Source organism: Lepidochelys kempii, chromosome 5, assembly GCF_965140265.1.
Source record: "Lepidochelys kempii isolate rLepKem1 chromosome 5, rLepKem1.hap2, whole genome shotgun sequence".
Taxonomy (NCBI): Eukaryota; Metazoa; Chordata; order Testudines; family Cheloniidae; genus Lepidochelys; species Lepidochelys kempii.
This window is the reverse complement of record NC_133260.1, coordinates 15,126,062-15,146,120: the sequence shown is the minus strand read 5'-3', so window position 1 is coordinate 15,146,120 and position 20,059 is coordinate 15,126,062. Positions and strand designations below refer to the sequence as shown.

Below are 20,059 nucleotides of genomic sequence, written 5' to 3'. Positions count from 1 at the left end.
AATATCAGCTCATTTTATATCAGCAGGTCCTCAAGGAATCAATTCTGAAGCACTTAGAGGAGAGGAAAATGATCAGGAACAGTCAGCATGGATTCACCAAGGGCAAGTCATGCCTGACTAATCTAATTGCCTTCTATGACGAGATAACTGGCTCTGTGTATGAGGGGAAAGCAGTGGACATGTTGTTCCTTGACTTTAGCAAAGCTTTTGATACGGTCTCCCACAGTATTCTTGCCAGCAAGTTAAAGAAGTATGGGCTGGATGAATGGACTATAAAGTGGATAGAAAGCTGGCTAGATTGTCGGGCTCAATGAGTAGTGATCAATGGCTCCATGTCTAGTTGGCAGCCGGTATCAAGTGGAGTGACCCAAGGGTCGGTCCTTGGGCTGGTTTTGTTCAATATCTTCATAAATGATCTGGAGAATGGTGTGGATTGCACCCTCAGCAAGTTTGCAGATGACACTAAACTGGGAGGAGAGGTAGATACGCTGGAGGGTAGGGATAGGATACAGAGGGACCTAGACAAATTAGAGGATTGGGCCAAAAGAAATCTGATGAGGTTCAACAAGGACAAGTGCAGAGTCCTGCACTTAGGACGGAAGAATCCCATGCACCGCTACAGACTAGGGACTGAATGGCTTGGCAGCAGTTCTGCAGAAAAGGACCTAGGGGTTACAGTGGACGAGAAGCTGGATATGAGTCAACAGTGTGCCGTTGTTGACAAGAAGGCCAATGGCATTTTGGGATGTATAAGTAGGGGCATCGCCAGCAGATCGAAGGATGTGATCGTTCCCCTCTATTCGACATTGGTGAGGCCTCATCTGGAGTACTGTGTCCAGTTTTGGGCCCCACACTACAAGAAGGATGTGGACAAATTGGAAAACGTCCAGCGGAGGGCAACAAAAATGATTAGGGGACTGGAACACATGACTTATGAGGAGAGGCTGAGGGAACTGGGATTGTTTAGTCTGCAGAAGAGAAGAATGAGGGGGGATTTGATAGCTGCTTTCATCTACCTGAAAGAGGGTTCCAAAGAGGATGGATCTAGACTGTTCTCAGTGGTAGCTGATGACAGAACAAAGAGTAATGGTCTCAAGTTGCAGTGGGGGAGGTTTAGGTTGGATATTAGGAAAAACTTTTTCACTAGGAGGGTGGTGAAACACTGGTATGCGTTACCTAGGGAGGTGGTGGAATCTCCTTCCTTAGAAGTTTTTAAGGTCAGGCTTGACAAAGCCCTGGCTGGGATGATTTAGTTGGGGATTGGTTCTGCTTTGAGCAGGGGGTTGGACAAGATGACCTCCTCAGGTCCCTTCCAACCCTGATATTCTATGATTCTATGATTTTGTTTAGTGCAATTACTGCTTCTGAGACTTTGAAGGATAACCTGTCTTAAAGGCCAACAAAGGACTAATCCATACTGTTAGCTTCAATGTTACATGATCTGTTATGTGTGTTTAAAAGACACCCCCCAAAACAAAACCGTACCTGAATAAAAGTCTGCACCGCACACACAATTCTCCCCTTGCGGAGAGAATGAACCACATGTGATGGAATTGAGTCATGTCACTGTGTGGTCTACTGGAAGGTGGTCTACTGCTGGGCTGGTATAACAACTTATATAGAATACAGTGTGCTCTGCATAAATGCATTTCACATCTATTTACAGTTTGGGTGGAAGAAGAAAGGCAGCAAGGAATGATACCTACCCTGTATTCAGAGGGGTTTAGCCCAGGGCGATGACAAACCAAAGAAGTCTGCAGTACAGCCTGGGGCTGCACTCATCTTTAACGGAGAAATACAATTGCCACAGACTATCAGGGCCAGAATAAAATGCGCTTCATGGCTCACAGAGGCCCAATTCACATTGCATCACATGCTGGGACTGGCCACACATCCATAGAAAAGATGAGGGCAGACGCAATCTGCTCCATTTTGTGCCAATTAGTTGGGGCCAGCAGGTTCCTGGCAAGTTGCCGCGGCAGCCCTCTGTTGGGCGACATTTCGATGACTCTGATTTAACCCATCTGTAACTCAATGTCTCTGATTTAACCCACCCAGAATTTCGCTGGTTTAAAAGCAAAGAAAAACAGCGCTGTGTCCAGAAACAGCAAGAGTTCCCCAAGGCCCATCAGGCACCAGTAGCTTTATTCTGCTTTACACGTGCCACTGGAGTGCCTCTAAAGGTTTAGATCATTCAGATTCAAGAGCAAAGACTGGATTCACAGCCAAAACACGGGGAGAGCTAAGTCTAAACCAGCGCTTTCCTGATACTGTCAATCCCCGCATTTCACATCAAGACAGCTGCTACTTGAGACGCTGGTTCGTTTGCAGCCAGGGTTAGTAAGTCTGAATATCTGTACGTCTGCCAAGAGAGATACTCCTCAGAAGAGCTGCCTTGAGGGGGGCACTGTGGCGTCTTTGTGCCACCGAACTGGCATATGTCTTGGGATCATAAAAGTCTCATGAGATAAGTTATGAACTTTAGCCATTCCTGAAGTGAAATCAAAGCAGGTGTCCCTGCTATGCACGTGCTCATCAACAGCTAAAAACAGAAGAGGAGCCAGGTTGAAAAGACAAAACCACATTTGTTCAGTAAGCAGTATCCTTAGCACTGCGATTTAATTGTTCTATATCTGCTTTTATCTCACAAGGATCAGCCAAGGTTTAAGAACATGATCAATACATATTGAATAGTGCTGGCAGGACAGCTGAGTGGGTTAACACTCTAATCTGTTAGATCAGAGGTAGGCAACCTGCGGCACGAGAGCCGATTTTTACTGGCACGTTGCTGCCAGCTGGGGTCCCAGCCGCTGCCCAGGCTCAGCCCGCTGCCGGCCTGGGTGAAAGGAACCCAAGGCTGGCAGCAGGTTGAGCGGGGCCGGCAGCCGGGACCCCAGCTGCAGGAGCCGGCGGCTGGAACCCCAGACTGGCGGCAGACTGAGCCGCTCAGCCCACTGCCGATCTGGGGTTCTGTCCCCCAGTGTAGGGTATTAAATTTCTCCCTGTAGGAACGTGCTGCTACTTGCAGAGCAACAGGACTGGCAGCTGTAAGTAGTACATCGTAAGTAGCAAATTCCTACGGGGAGAAATTTAGTACACTATACCAAGGTAGGGAAGGCTGTGCCTCCCCAAACAGCCGGCCCACTTCCCGCCCCCTGACTGCCCCCCTCATAACCTCTGACCCATCCAACCCCCGCCCCCTTCTTGTCCCCTGACCACCCCCTCTTAGGACCCTCCACTCCTATCCGCCCCCCCGGACCCACCCCATCCAAGCCCCCTGTTCCCTGTCCCCTGACTGCCCCAACTCCTATCCACTTACCCGACCCCTGACCGGCCCCCCGGGACTCCCACGCCTATCAAACCACCCCTGGTCCCCCCGTCCCCTTACCATGCCGCCCAGAGCATCAGGACTGGCAGCCATAAGTAGTACACTGTAAGTAGCACATTCCCATGGGGAGCAATTTAATACACTACACCTGGCCCCGCTCAGCCCACTGATGGTCTGGAGTTCTCTAAATATGTTCTCTCACCCCTTATCAAAAATTACACTACAATTAGCTTAAAAACTTGAAAAGTTAAAAACTTTGTATCTTACAGTAATCATTAAAAATGTATAATGTTAATAAATACATAGGTTTGATGAAACAAAGTAGTTGTACTTATGTGCCTGTGCTTAATTTGTGTTTTCGATGATTTACCTTCTACAAAAATCTCGCATGTCTCGCACCCCCAGGGGGTCCGTGCATCCCCGGTTAAGAACCACTGCACTAAACTGATAAGATCTGCATTTTAATTTAATTGTAAATGAAGCTTCTTAAACAATTTAAAAACCTTATTTACTTTACATAAAATAATATTTTAGTTACATAATATAGACTTATAGAGAGAGACCTTCTAAAAACATTAAAATTGTATTACTGGCACGCGAAACCTTAACTTAGAGTGAATCAATGAAGACTCGGCACACCACTTCCGAAAGGTTGTCGACCCCTGTGTTAGATCCTCTACCAGAGTCTCAGAGTAGCAGCCGTGTTAGTCTGTATCCACAAAAAGAACGGGAGGACTTTTGGCACCTTAGAGACTAACCAATTTATTAGAGCTTAAGCTTACGTGAGCTATAGCTCACTTCATTGGATGCATAGAATGGAACATATAGTAAGAAGAAATATATATACATACAGATAAGTTGGAAGTTGCCATACAAACTGTGAGAGGCTAATTAGTTAAGATGAGCTAGTATCAGCAGAAGAAAAAAACTTTTGTGGTGATAATCAAGATGGCCCATTTAGACAGTTGACAAGAAGGTGCGAGGATACTTAACATAGGGAAATAGATTCAATATGTGTAATAACCCAGCCACTCCCAGTCTCTATTCAAACCCAAGTTAATGGTATCTAGTTTCACGTCTGGGTGTTGCAGGACTGGCTGAGCTGCTGGGACCTCAGTTTGCAGTCATTTGCTCCTGAGAGAAAGGGACAAACAAGTCCACTCGGCTCCTACAAAACAGGAACATCTGTTGGGACCATATGCGAGGGGCTTGACCTGCAGTTATCAGTTCTGCCTTCGCTGTCAGTGGCCAATAGTATTCAGAGGATGAGTGGGCATGTTTATCCCTATTTATCACACCCTTGTACAGAGTCTCTGTAGCTTGACCACGTATGGCTAGCGGAGCTCTTTACACTTTGGATAAGCTTAGTCTGAAAGATGTTACCGACAAACAAGTCCAGTTCTAGACCAGGCGTTTTAGAGGAGTTATGGATTAATAGTAAAGAACAATGTGTGAGTTGCAATCTGGAAACACTTGTCTCTTAAGGGCTGGAAAAGGTCAGGACTCCTGGGTTCTATTCTGTTTGCAACTGATTTCTTGTGTCACTTTGCGCAAGACGTTTAGTCCTCTATTTCCAAAATGGATATTAGGCTCCTTACCTATCCCACAGAGCGTGGTGAACTTCCTGTGTGTAAAGAATTTGGAATTGTAGTTACTATATTACTAGTTAATATAATATTTATTATATTACTATGTTACTGCTAAGTGTTATTGTAATCATAGACACTCGACACAGCAGTCACTCCATCAACAAAATGGTCAACGGTGCCCAGGGAAAAGTAACATGTAAAACAGTTCAATATTGTAACTAATATTCTAGCTTGAACCAGTTTAATCAACTAGTCTGGGGGAGAGTGATAGCGACTAGCAGTAAGAGAAAGATACTCGTAAGACGGGTGCTGTCTCCTAACCTTGTTACACTGCCGTTGTGATCTCTGTAATGCTTTCAAAAGCTCCTTTCTGGCTTTATAGACAATTATACATTCTGAGGAGTGCTTTATGGTTTTTCAACAGCCAATGATTATACAGAACAATCATAAAGCAAAAGGTTGGGAGAACCTCTGTATCTCGGGATTACCCACATTTGTTTTCATGCCACATTCTCAGATGGTGCAAGTACACATATCAGGGTTGCCTGGCCCTTATCCCCTCCCCTAAACTGCACATCTGAGCAATTTCCTAGATGTGTTCTATGTGCCCATATAAACAGGCCAAATTTGGCATTAAATTACTCCAGGTGGACTCTCGTATAACTGGGGGGCAGAATTTATTCCTTCCCCTTCCAGTCGCTCTTAAAAGGAAATTGTTCATGTGAAAATCCCTTTCTGATGTGCATTACTCTTACCCTATGTTGTAGATAGGGAAGCTGATGGACTTGCCATCAGTCAGTGACAGAGACAGGAATAGAACCCAGGAGACTGGCCTCTTTGTCTACTATGCCAACCAGATTGGGTTGACATTTTTCTGATGGACCACACTTCCCTTGGACATGCTGGTTTGAAAACATTCCATGGAAACATGTCAATTCCATCAAATGTTTGGATAGAAACCAGGCAAGCAAACTGGGGAGTTGGGCAACATGGAGAGCCAGAGAACAGGCAGCAGCCTCCTGGGGCTTCCCGACTCCCCTGGGAGCATGGCAAACTGCTAATTGCCTGACTTCCTGGGCAGCTGCCTTGCTGTGCTAACTAGATTCCCCAGGGAGCTGGGGCATCTGGGAGCAAGCTGACAAATTCCGTTTTGGTTCTCCTCAAATGGCTGTCTTCCTCCTGTGAAAAATGTTGAATATTTGACTTTTTTGTTCAGATTCGGGATGAAATTTTATCCCAGAAACATTGAAATTTTTAGTGGGAGGAAATTCCATTTTCTGGGCAGCTCTAATGCTAATGACAGCACTAGACTTTCAAGTCAATGAGAAAAGCTAATAAAAACCAGTTGGTCTATTGACTTCTAGAAGAGAGATGATAGTTATACCTAACATTACTTCTTAGGCTTTTTAGGGAGGCAGTGTGGTCTAGTACCCAGGCCACTAGGCTGGGAGTCAGGAGACACAGTGCCTCTTCTCAGGTCTGCTAGTGCCCCGTTGTGTGACCAGGGACAAGTCACTTCACTTCTGTGGCTATTTCACCTCACACCCTTTGTCTGTCTTAGCTATTTAGAACATTTAGAACATAAGCTTTTTGGGGCAGGCATGGTCTCTCACCGTATGTCTATACGTCACCTAGTATAATAGGGCCTGAACCTTGGTTGGGATCTCTAGGTATAATATTGTTATACACATATTAATATTTCTCCTTTTCTGTTATCTTTTTTAAATTACAGGTTTTACTCCCTTTGCCCAATGATATTTTGATTGTCTTACAACATATGAGTGCAATGTCTATCCCACAAGAACAGACTCAGAAAGTGTCAATTCTTGCTGACTTCGTGATTTCACTCTATTTTGGAAATTCTTTCTCTGGAGAAAGCAAAAACTTGAACTAGCCTTGCTTTCGGGCTATTTCTTGCTGCCAGTTTGCTTCCTCCTGAAAGCTCAGCTCTGATACAGCACCTAGTGATCCTCAAGGACCAAGTTTTTTCTTTAACATTACTTTTTGTTTCTGAAACAAGACAATCATGTGATTAGTTCAAAGTTCCATCCCCATTTAAATTGACTCCCCGTACTCTGTGTACCTGCCCACATTACTTCCTTAAATGTCTCTAATCCTAGGAGTGGGAAATCACTTCATGGTAAATAACTACAATACTGTTCATGAAATAAATCCCAGAAAGTGTGTTAGCCAATGCTTCACACTGTATTTAGCCATAAACATAAGCTCAATGATCCTTCAGTTGTGGTAACAGCAAATAAAAAAGACGGATGACTTCCTGGAGCTACTGTCAGTTGTTGAGTTTTATAAGTATCATTTTTTCAAAGATGGGTTTAAATGTTTCCTGATCTTGCTGTATGACCACAAAGGCCCAAGCCTGCCAGTTGCTGTGCATGTCTTAGAAGGTGCCAAGTGTCTCCAACTCCCAGTGAAGTCAGTGGCAGAGCAACTTGCAGCATCTGGGTTGCCCTTTTCTTTCTCCACAAAATCACTGGTTCTGCAGTTAATAATGCAGAAAACTTGTTATGCAGCATCGATTTTTTATGCAGGATTGACCTGCCCAAAGTATCTCTGTTGACTGGATTAGAGACATATCTGTCACTGACGCCTGCAGTCAGCTGGTCAGCCGTTTCCCTGCTGAAGAAGATTTTAGATTCTTTTCTTCTCCTCTTTGGACCATTAGCCCTCACGCTGAACTCCACTTCATCACAGGAGAGCCTGGATGAAAATAGTTGGAGCCAGCTCTGATTTCCTCTGACTTTGATAGAAGGGCGCGCAGCACAATACACAAGACGGATATCCTCTCCTTGGCTCTGTGCATTCACTCCTGTGTGTGTTTCAAACAGAGCTCACAAATCCTGTAGGTAAAGACAGGATTCATAGTGAGGAGAGCGGAGACAATTCTGGACATGAACCCGAGCCGGCTACAGGGCTGGAAAGGAAAAGGCTGGCTGCAAAGGAGGATTGTGCAACTTTCTGAAATATTATGTTTAACGGCAGCATCTTGATTTTCAGAAGCGCTGTGTTCTCACTATTCCATTCTAAGTCAATGGGAGCTGCAGATGTAGGCCTCTGTTGGTCTTTACATGTTTTTTTAATGGGCTTGCAAAATTATTATCTACCGTCTAGCTATGCTACCTCTGTCACTGTGATCACCCCCGTCATTGACAGCTGAGATTAACCTAGCGACTCTCCAAGGGAAAGGGCCCATAGCCACAGGCAAGCCGAACTCATCTGAAGTACCTCAGGCAGGTACTGTATGTCTAGTTGTTCCTGATCACAGTACATGACAGTTAAACACTATTCCTGTGGGGTGGGAGCTGAGCCAAGGACAGTGTCTTGTTTGAATTCCTGCCTTATAGCAAAGAATTACTAATACTTAATGTAATAGCTTTCTTCCCCCTAAATGAAGACAAAGGTTTAATTTAAACACAGTAAGAAGAGAAGGATGTCTGTGAAACTGGACTTTGAAATAAATGCATTTAGGACCTGCATGGTGGGCCTGTGCTGTCTCCCAAGAAACCAAGAGTGAAATCCTGGCTCCATTAAGACAATGAAGAAACTCTCATGTGGTCAGGATGTCACCCCTAGGTTCAGCTGCGGGGAGCAGTCTCTTGCTCCCTGGACTGGAAGGCACTGCAGTCCCTCAGGTCACCCCCGATTTCACACCCTACATACCACTGCAATAATCTTTGTACAAAGTATGCCTTGTGAGATGTCATTTGAAAACTCATAATTTGCTGGTCAGCATTGTCCTGATAAAATATATGTGGTAACACTATATGTGAAGTTATAAGATTTCCCTGTATGATGGTATTAACACAGGTTCCAAACCCCACAGGCCTGCCCAAGCAGAAGTCAGCAAACAGGTCTGTCCTAAACAAAGGAATGTGTGTTTGCATTTAAGCAATAAACAGACTCATCAAGCAGGAAGGAAAAACAAAGGAAGCTCAGACAGCTGAAAAAAACGAGCAGGGAATATCCTTCCACATAGACTCTTTTATCTTCTGATTCTCAGCTAGAAATGTTTTCCAAGAGGGGGACTGAAACTATCAAAAGGAGGGACAAACACCCTCAGGCACCCCCTTCTCTCTCCCTGCCCACCTCATTCTCCGAACCTAAGAAAAAAGGAAACAGCCATTGGACTCTGATGGAGGGGTCCTAACCTGAAAGTTTGGTCAGTAATCTACTGGAGTATGCAGTACGAAAGTTTGCTTTGCAACAACAATAGTTTCTTAAGTAGATATTAGAAAGCGCTTTGTCTTCATTTTTGTTGTAACCATTTCTGACTTTTATGCCTCATTACTTGTACTCATTTAAAATCTCTCTCTTTGTAGTTAATAAACTAGTTTTACTGTTTTATCTAATCCAGCATGTTTAAGTTGAAGTGTCTGGGTAACTCTATTTAAAATAATAAACTGGATATTATTCCCTTAAAGGTATAATGGACTTAATATATCCGTACTGTCCAGAAGAGGGCTGGGCAGCATAGGACATACATTTCTGGGTGTGTGTTGGGGTCACCCTGCAGTATAACCCAGGCTGGTGAGAGCCATGGTGTAACTGGCAGGCACTCAGGCTGTGGCATGCATGCTAGAAGGCTGTTTGTGAGTGACCCGGGTGGGAGCTATAGACATGTAAGACACCCATGGTTGCAGGGCAGGGGTGACACAGCCCGCCACTAGTCTGGATTGTATCCCAGTATGTCACAACCCCACAGCAGTGTCCATGGCCAGCTGGCAAAGCTAAAGGGACAGGTCACCTGAGTGTTTGTCCATTCTATGTCCCTCTTTCAGTTCAGCAGCAGGGTCCCCCCAAACATCAGAATGTGGTGGTGCCCAGGGTGCTGACAGCCTCTTTAGCCCAGGAAGTTCCCCAAGACATGGGGCCTGCAGGAAGAAGCCCTCTGCTAAGGAAAAGTCTCTCCAATTCAAATACACTCCCAGGATGCTTTCCGCCAGTCCTGATGATTGTAGCAGCTTCCCTGGCTGCTGGTGTGTTCAACAAGGACAGGGTCTTCGTTTGTATGACATACACGCTCTTAGAAAAGCATGAATGGGATCCAGTTTCTGATTTATAGCTTTCAGGATGGTAAATCATTGACCCTTGCTGATAAGTCTCCACAGATCATGCTTTAAAGAAAGCATTACAGGTTTCCTGCAAAAAGAAAAGGAGTACTAGTGGCACCTTAGAGACTAACCAATTTATTTGAGCATAGCTTTCATGAGCTACAGCTCACTTCATCGGATGCATTCAGTGGCACAAAGGATCTAGCAGAGAGCTCACCAGACAGGAGGATCTGCTGCTGTTTAGGGCTCCAGATGGCACATGACAGTGAAGTTAGTTCTATCTTCAGAAGTGCCAAGAGCTTGGTTCAAGTTAGACGGATAGTAGTTTTTAAACACCAGAACATGAACATTTTAGGGTTTGCTAGTTTAGTTTAATCTTGGATGTGGTTGCCTGAAATAACTGAAAAATTTCATGGGAAAGAGAGAGTCATAACTGCCACTGCCAAGGGGAATCTCCTCTGCTGTAGGGTTAGGTGCTGGTATCTCATGGGCTCTCAGTGTATTATGCTACCTACTCCTCTTGCTTATGATCAGGGCTCTGAGTTTTTTGCTGTGATTTTTTATTTAAAATCATGGGCTGGTCATGAATTTTGTTTTAAGGAAAAATCAATTTTCTTTTACCCTTAGAGATAATCTCTATGCCAACTTCAGCCTTTGGTGATTTTGCTGGAGGACTTCTTGGGAGTCAGTCTTGCAAGAGGAAGCATGGGCTTGTGGTTAAGATACTGGGCTGGGACTTGAGGCTGAGACTCTGTCAGAGACTCCCAGCATGCCTGAGGGCAACTCACTTCAGCCTTCAGGGTTGCAGATCCCCAGTGGTAAAATGGAGATGATGGCTTTGCCTTTCCCCCTGCCCTATGTCTCTCTTGTATATTTAGACTGTAAGTTCTTTGGGGCAAGGCTGGGCCCCGGTCTTGGCATGGTCTCTAAGCACCACTGTAACATTACTATTAATCAGCTACATCATATTTCCTTCCAGCCTCATTAGGACTGCTTCCCCAGGTTCCTGATCCTGATGGCCAGCCCCTAAAAGGTGGCATCTACCTCACACTGCAAGGACAAATAGCAGCACAGTCATCTAGCATCATCTTCACCCCCTAGGGCAGAAACCAGAGCAAGAACCGAGACAAAACCACAAGAGGTTTAAAAAAGATCACATGACCCAAGGAAAAATACAAATATTCAAAGGATTCCCATACACCTGTGCCCAGCTTGTGTATTTAACCAGCAGGAAGGTAACGGAAAGATGAAACAAGCCCATCAGTTGCCTCTAGTAAAATGCCAGTTGTTGATATTGTCCACACAACCTCCAGAGCCACAACAACTCACCTAAGCAATACTCGAATTTTCCTCATTCAGTAGCTGAAAGCAGGGATAGGTACATAACGATACAAAGAGGGAGTGTGGACTTTTGGTTAAAGCAGGTTCTGGGTCTCAGGACTGCTGGGCTCTATCTACTGCAGGCCTAGATCCCACAAGCCCTGTCACGGACTTGCTGCATGACCCAGGCCTCAGTTCCTTCATGTGTGAAATAAAGGAACAAATGGTAAATGTGGCAACATACCTCACATAGTTTAAATAGTTATTTATTTGTGGAAGTGTCTTGAGATCCTTAAATGATGCTTGACAGCATGCAAGCACAGAGTGCTATTACAATCATCCAGCATTGGAGTGAGCTACAAAACAAACTCCTTGAAAAGCATTTGGCCATTGTATAACAGACCTCGTTGCTGGAACATGTACATATACAAGGTGATAAATAATGATGCAGTTTAACATTAGCTTATCTAGCTATAGAAGTTACAGGTGACACATTACACATAAATCTCTCTCTCTCTCTTATTTTTTCAGACTCCTCCTCGCTCTGAGATCTGTGCATCAACAAGCCAGCCTTAGCTACGATTCTCATTATACATGCCTGCCTTCTCATTGACCCAGAATTGTGAAAGCAAAGCCCTCTTTTCATTGTAAACCCACTGGAGAGCAAAACTCAAAATCACATAAAACTGTATGTAATGGAATTTCCCTGTTAACTATAGTCAAGATTTCCCCCATCTGTTAGCACGAGCAGGAAACAAGAGCTGAGATTTCTTGCACCCAGCAGGGTCTACAGGTTAGCTTTCATGTTTACCATGTTACTACAACAGACATTTCATAATACAGAATACAATGGACACACACAGCGGAGGAGATGCATCACATTGAAGGGGACGGGCAATTTTATTAAACATAAATTTTTAATTTGTACTTAATATTGCACCTTCTTCTAATGTGAAAGTGCTTTACCCACGCGTTAATTGGGGATCATAACAAAACAAGCAGGTAGGTAAGTCAGTATTATCATCCCCATTTTATAGACCTCAAAGTACTTCACTCCAGTAAGTCAACACAGCTGGGAAACTGGAGTGCAGTGAGATACAGTGCCTTGCCCAGGGTCAGACCATGAGCTGGCAGCAGATCAGAACCCAGGAGCCTGGACCCCTCATCTCCTGCCATTTGATAGAATTCTACCGACCGTTCGAGTAAACAGCATTTTGGGGTGTGAAGTTTTGACCTCACTGGAAACCTCCCAACTCAGCAAAATCACGAAGAAAAAGATTCAGCTCCACAGAGTCATTATTTTCCATAAAAAGGGACAAGGAGTAAATGGAAAAAATGGAGGAATCTTCCAGGACACTTCCCCACTCAAAAATGCTGGAGCAGGCAGTCAGTGAAGTTCCACTGAAGCCAATGATCTACACCCATTTACACCAGCTCAGCATCTGGCTACAGCACTGAAGGAAGAGTTAACAGCAGACAATCAAGAGAAGATGGTCACTTTTCTTGAGAGGAAGAATCCTCTAATGGTTAAAGAGCAAGAGTGGGAGCTAGGACTCCTCAGTTTTATTCCTGGCTCTGCCAGTTGGTCAGAGTAACCTTGGGCAGGTCATTTAACTTCTCTGTGCCCTATCTGAAAAACGGGAACAATACTTACTGCAGGGTTTAATTAGCGTTCCCAAAGTAGGGAAGGTCTGGGGTTTGAAGGTGATGCCTGATTATTGTTATGCTCAAAAGAATTGTATATACTCGATATTAACACAATAAAAACCCATACAAAGAGGTCACCCTTACTGGACAATCTCCTTTCTTAAGAAACTGGCATGAAGTATCCCAGACGTAGTGAATAATTGCCCCGTCTTTATGAGAAAGTCACCACGAGGAATCAACTGACTTTTGTGGGTCACTGGAGCAGTTGATAAGACAGTGTTCACTGGAGTCTGTTTCTTGAAACAGAAGCACAAACCCTTTCAGAGGGTTAGTGAATGATCAGCTAGTGTCACGAATAATCAGCTAGTGAGGCTAACTTGCAAAGCCTTCTGAGCAAGGAATGCTCTCAGGGTATGTCTACCCAGCAACCAGACACCTGCGGCTGGCCTGTGCCAGCCGACTCAGGCTCGCGGGGTTCAGGTCTGTGGCTGTTTCATTGCTGTGTAGACATCTGGGCTTGGGTTGAAGTCTGAGCTCTAGGACCCTGTGAGATGGGAGGATCCCAGAGTTTGGGCTCCAGCTCAAGCCCAGAAGTCTACACAGCAATGTAACAGCCCGGTAGCCCGAGCCCGAGTCAGCTGACATGGGGCAGCCAAGGGATTTTCTTTGCTCTGCAGACATACCCTCAGGTTCCTGGAGACTGGCTCACGCCTGCATGTTCACATTCTTTTTGGGGGGATGCTATTTCAGATTCTTTTGGGGGGGATGGAGTCGTTTTAGCTGACAACGTCACAGTAATGGCAGTGGCCGTTGCAGGACGGCACAATAGTACTCTAGCAAGATCTTCTCCCTCCTTGGCTTGTAGCTGCACCAAATCTTCTCTCACAAAGCAGAGGGAGTCAGGGGCTTGCTACATGTAAATCAGAGTGCCAGCATTTTTGCCAGCTGGCTTAAGGGTAGATACATGACAAGAAGGAATGTCAGACAACTGCCACGTGCTGTTTGCCCAAAAGCCTGACTCAACCCAGTGCACTGCACACAGCCAGCCACAGGACTGGAGACAAGCAACGCAAAGTATAATGAAGCGATGAATTCCAGCCACAGCAGCAAAGGAAAGCAGAATGGCAAGGAAAGTACATTGCAAAGAATGATGTGATTTCAGTGACAGGACATGTGTGTAACATGCACCGTCAGCAACAAAATGAAAATGAGGGCCGCTCCCACACCACCATCATAAACATTTTCTGCACATAAACGAAGCGTCAAATTCTCCTCTCTGCAGAACACAAAATGGGAGCCTGTGCCCATACAAAATAACATCACCGGCTGGGGTACAACATTGTTACATGGTATGGACAATGCCTTAATGTGGCAAGAGGCTTTCCATATAATCCTCATCCACCTGGTCCTTTTCCCTAAGGGCCTTCTTGCCATCCAGCACCCTCTCAGCTCACGGAGTGATGCTATGGCTGTCAATACCTGTTTGTTTCAATCAAGGTGACCTCTTCCACTTTCCCTGGGAAGAGCCACATCAGTCATGACTATACCTGTGCTACTAAACACTTGCTTGGAGTAGACAGAGGACAGACAGTTTAGGTGAGACACATGTACCTCCCATCAGCTTGGCTCCGCCTTAGCTGAGAAGTGAGAGAGACCCTGCCATCATTTCCCAGAAGCTCCCTTCCTCCACATGTGATGTGCGGGGCCATAGACTTTCCTGTGTGACCTTGGGCAAGTTGCTTCAGCCCAGATCCACAAAGGAACTTCGGAGGAGGCCCCTGAGCACACCTGCCAGATTCAGGCCCCGCAGGTGAGATAGGTGCGGGAATGCTTATCGGCACCTGCCTCTACGATCATGCTGGGCTTAGGCGTGAAATAGGCCACCTAGATGCCTGCCTGTGCCAGCAGTGCACTTGCCTCCAGGTAGAAACTTAGATGCCTCGGGATCTTTTACAGTGAAAACGTTGGTGCTGAGTGAGTTTAGGGACCTACAGGGCAAGGTGGCAACCGAGTGGGGGGTTTTGTGGACTGCAGCAGCACATTCTGGTCTTCAGGTACCTAAATCCCTTTGGGGATCTTGGCCTTCATCTCCCTGGGCCTCCATCTCCGTGTCTGTAAACAGGGATAAAGATCCTTCCTTTCTCCTCTTTGGCCTGTTTTGTCTATTTAGATTGCAAGCTCTTCAGGTCAAGGACTGTCTATGTACATTCCCAGCATACGGGCTCTGATATTGGTCCAAGATTGTAGATGCTACAGTAATACGAACAATAAACAATAATAATCTCAACCACTGAAGAATCGCATAAGGAGAGAGGTAGTCTCTGACGTACTAAGGATCCAAACCTTTTAGAGCTTTATGGGTTAAAACTAGGTGGGGACAGTGCCTGGGGAATGAGCATTTGTTAAACTGAGCTTTTAAAATAGAAGGAGAGATAGAGATGGATATTAACCGGATGGTGCCTATAAAATTATATCGGTCTGTCGTAACCATGAAACACTTGCATAAACAAACACAAAAAACACTGCCCTCTCTTCACTTACACTTTTCTTTTCTATAATTAATTGGGCAAGAATGGAACTTGGGAAAAGCTCAACTATGGTCAGAATTCCTGGACTTCTTTCTAGTAATAACACACTGGGAGCAGCTGCAAATATCTAATTACCTGCAGCATGTTGAGAAGCAGGCTTCGGAACTTGGTCCCCTCCACCATGAAGAGCGCCATTTTGTCACAGAGCTTGGCGGCTGTGGAGGCGAAGCTGCGGTCCGTCACTGCTTTCTGGTAAATAGTCTTGACAATCTCGCCCAGCATCTCCTCGGAGTTGGTGGAGTTCTGGGCCTCCTCCATGAAGGTGGTGAGCTTGGAATCCACGTCACTGCTGTTGTTCCTCATGCTGTTGAGGATTTCAATTAATTTGTCCATTTTGTTCTTTTGGGGGTTGGTCGCCTCCACCGGCACTTCGTCCTGGCCCGTGAAAAGGGAAAGACAAGGCATCTGTTACACAAGGGAAAAACAGACGTATCAGCCCTTGTTCTTTCACAGAAAACAGGGGGTAAGGGGGCGATGGGAGTCACACAATCAAATCTACAACGAGGCATGTTCTAGTGGCACACTCTAGTGGTCTGGGAGCCCTAATTCCTGCTCTGACAGGGACTCCATCTAGGACTCCTGTGCAAGTCATATGACATCTCTGTGCCTCAGTGCCCCCATGTGATAGATATACCTTTGTACCTCAGAGGTGTGACATTTACTAAGGGCCCATCAGCCAAGTTTGCCTGCAGAGAAAAACCAAAGCTACTGATACTGTGAACACACTGACTCAGCAGGACTCTGCTCAGGCACCTGGAAATACCAAGGTCACATGGGCCCCAGGTTTGTATAATTTTTGGTGGTGCCCAGAATGGGTCCAAGCAGAGGTGTCCCAACCATTGGACGGACCAGGGCCCCGCACTTCAGGGGGCTGTGGGGTCCAGGGTGACCTGGGAGGGGTAGCAGAGGGCCTGGTGCCAGCAGCAGCGAGTGACCCGGCTCCAGCCCGCCCTCCTCCGCCAGCTCCCGGCGTCGCTCAGAGGAAGGGATGGAAGCCGGAAAGAGGCAGGGCAGGGGTTTGGGGGAAGGGGTGGAATGGGGACAGGGCAGGGGTGGAGCAGGGGCAGGAAGAGGTGGGGGGGGGCTTCAGGGAAGGGGTGAAGTGGGGGTGAGGTGGAACAGGGGCAGAAAGGGGCAGGCTGGGGCCGGGTCGCTCGCTGCTGCCAGCACCAGGCCCCACCCTACCTTTGCAGGCCACCCTGGCCCCTGTGGCCCCCTGAAGTGTGGGGCCCCCCAAAGCGCAGGGCCCGGGGCAGTTGCCCCAGTTCATCCTATGGATGGGATGGCTCTGAAAATATAAGCCCAAACATTGTTGGAGCCGGGCCCACATTCCTGAATATTGGTGGAGCACTGGAACCACGGGCCCATATAACTCACCACCTATGCAAGGTCACACTGGGCATATGCAGACATTAGCATAGTTATTTCCCAATTTGGGTAGCATGAGACCTAGCTTTGCAACAGGGAAGCTGTGGGGATTACTTAATGCTCATAAAGTATCTGGAAGGTGGAAAGCGCTATAGATATTCTAGTCAAGCCCTCCCATAACTTTCTGAGCAGCTCACAATGATTAGCAGTAAGCAAAGCACTTGATATTTCTACAACATATTGCAGGCAACAGGGAACTTTGATTATTCAGTCACTGACTAGTAGAATGCTATAAGGAGCTAGCTCTGCTTAAGTAGCCAGGAATGCAGGTTTTTCTTTTGCTTTTGTGAGGCAAGTGCTACATAAGAGTCAGCCATGTTATGCCGTTCCCTCTCTCTCTTCCACTCTTCTCACTTTCCCTTCTTTCCTAGTGGTAGTAGTCTGGTCCCAGTAGACGTTGCTCCATTCTCCCTCTCACGTTACAAATTCACAGCCCACATACTCTGGTCAGTGGGAAGAACATTAGCCTGATGGTTTAAGGCACTGGGCTGGGACTCAGATCTTCAATCCAGTCCTGGTTCATCCAGACACTTCCTGTGTGATCCTGGGCAAGTCCCTTGATCGCGCCATGTCTCTGTTTCCCATCTGTAAAATGGGAATAATGCTGCTTTCCTATCTTATGGGCTTTTATGAAAATAAATTCACTAATATTTGTGAGGTGTTCAGATTATACAGCTACAATGACACAGAAGTACCTAGATCGGGATAGACACTGAACAACCTCAGTGATAATCAAGACTATCACATGCAATATATGCACAATGTGAATGAATTGCAGTTACTACAAGAGCTCTAACTTTTTCATCTCCTGGCTTTTGTGCCTTTAAATTAATAACATTACCACTAACAGTATTGCAGCTTTTTAACATTTAATTATGCTGTGAAACTTTTTGCTAGGGACAGACATGCAGTGGACATCTCACATTTGCTATGAGCTAATGTCCTCTTTTCCCTTTTTTCCACTGATAAAACATTGTGTCACACTCTATGAAAGTCCCCTGAAACCTTTAGCAAATTCCAGGTGTGGCCTTGAAACCTGATGGGTGGAGCTGTCAGTAGGCCAGCTGTGTAAGCTCAGTGCTGGACATGGGGCATACACATAACTTGGTGTTTACCTGGAGTATTGCTCTCACATGACCCCACGCTCCTAGAAGCTATGACTATGGGTTTGATCCTTCAGACCGTCTCTTCTCATGTAAATAGTCCCACAGAAGTCAGTGAAATTGCTCACACGAGTAAGGACTGTTTAGGTGAGTGAGAATTTGCAAGATCAGACTCTACATTAGGTCTCAGGAAAGAAACTTGCAAGTGAGTATTTTAAAACAGTTTGCATATCATCTATATTTTACAGGAGAATGTTAAGAATTAAAATGGTCTACTTCACACTGCATACATACAGATACACAGACATATTCAAATGGGTGTGCACGCAAACACACAACAGAGCTGTTTATGTTCCTGGTGGTTTCATTTCATGTACTAGATGTGCTCTGCATATCTGCATTTTATTTTTTACTACACATTTGAATATTTTTTGCTGAAAAATCATTTGTGTGGATTTTTGCAATATGCACAAATACACTCACAACAAAAATCCTGCAATCTCCAGGGTGCATGTGGACGGATTAAATTAGCTATTAAACTATTAAAGCTTAAAGCATAACTATTAAGTTATTAAACCCTTAGAAATTTGAAACTTTGTTTCCAAAAAGGATTTCTCATCCATCACTTGCACACACAAGTTTTGTTATTGTTGAGTTGTTCAAGAGAAGGGGGAAGGATAAGGGTGCTTTTCATATCTGATCAATCTATCTAGATAAATGGATATCAGGTTTAAGTGGCTAAATCTATGTATCCAGTGTTCAAAGTCTGAATTCTGCACTCAGTATCTAGATACAGGAGGAGAGACATAGCCACATTTTAGAACACTCCAGAGATTCAACTGGCATTTGCAAAAGGCTGGGAAATGCACATGCTCCTGATTTGGGCTCATAAACCCTCATCTTCATGCGGTGTTTTCTGCAGGGGGGAGTTCACAATTCCTCCTTTGAAAACTCGGTCTTAACATGAACACCAAACAACAGGTCAGGCTCAGTTAGACAGAGAGACTCAGCAGCGTCTCAGTAAAAGGCCTGACGAAGAACCACAAAACCCAGCCACCCACCAGAAGAAATGTTGACTTTAGGAGATGAGATGATAAATTTGGCTGTGCTCAGGAACAAGGCCCCATGTAGGTGTGTGAAATGATTAACATTTGAGCTTTTAATAAAGGGAAATTCAACTCCCCACGGGAATAGTACCTTTTCTTTTAGTCTCCTTCGCAGTCTGTCTTTGGAAGATTGGAGCAAATTGACCTTTGGCCTTTCCCCGATGCGCTCATGAACACTGTCTCTCCGCTTGGTTTCTGGTTCCTGAATGTACTGCTGAGACTGTCTCTCCACGACCTCCGTGCTCCGGTGCATCTCCAGGGGGATGTGCACTGTGCAGACGGAGGCGTCCTCGATTTTCAAATTCTCAGTCTCTTTGGCATTTCTGTGCGTTTCCTTGTCGTTGGGCGAGTGCTTCTGGTTGTGGTGCCATCGCCGGGTTTGGCTGTAGCCATGGTGAGCTGGCCTCCCTGAGGAGTGAGGGGCTTGGCCTCCCTGGTAGAGTTTCTGGTGTTCCCTGTTGTGTTTGGCAGTACCTTGCTGATGATCCGTGTGCTGCTGCTGCGATTTGTTTCCTCCAGGAGGCCTCTGTTGTCTCCTGCAAACACAAACACACAAGTCAGCATGCTCAAGCCCCTCACCTTCTCCTACATTCATCTGCACCAGGACAGCAACAAACTTGCCACAACAGCTTCCTGAACAAGGGCTTTCCAATGATGTAATTTGTGGCACTGAGTATTTCCGTGATCGTTACTGACGAAGAGAGCAATTTCCTGCAATTGGACAATCCCAAACAACAACAGTCCAAACATGTTCGCATTACCCAAGCCCACAGAGCACTCTCATGCTGATCAATACATCTCCAAGCCCTGCTGGGCACCCAACACAACTTCCATAGACCCCTGGATGATCACCACCAAGTGTCTTTCACATAATTCCCGTT

At 45.6% G+C, this 20,059-nt stretch overlaps 1 protein-coding gene across 7 annotated transcripts in view; it reads right to left on the bottom strand.

Annotated features, from left to right (window-relative positions):
• The window catches only part of CTIF (cap binding complex dependent translation initiation factor), a 347,267-nt gene that overhangs the window by 85,841 nt on the left and 241,367 nt on the right, over positions 1–20,059 (bottom strand). For 5 of the 7 annotated variants that reach the window (XM_073343500.1, XM_073343502.1, XM_073343505.1 and 2 more), the window contains 2 exons: positions 19,270–19,714; positions 15,617–15,946 (listed from right to left, as the gene is read on the bottom strand). In XM_073343500.1, coding sequence (XP_073199601.1) covers positions 15,617–15,946; positions 19,270–19,714 — 775 coding nt within the window. The remainder of the gene's footprint in view (positions 1–15,616; positions 15,947–19,269; positions 19,715–20,059) is intronic. The other 2 variants (XM_073343501.1, XM_073343504.1) reach the window with 1 other exon arrangement.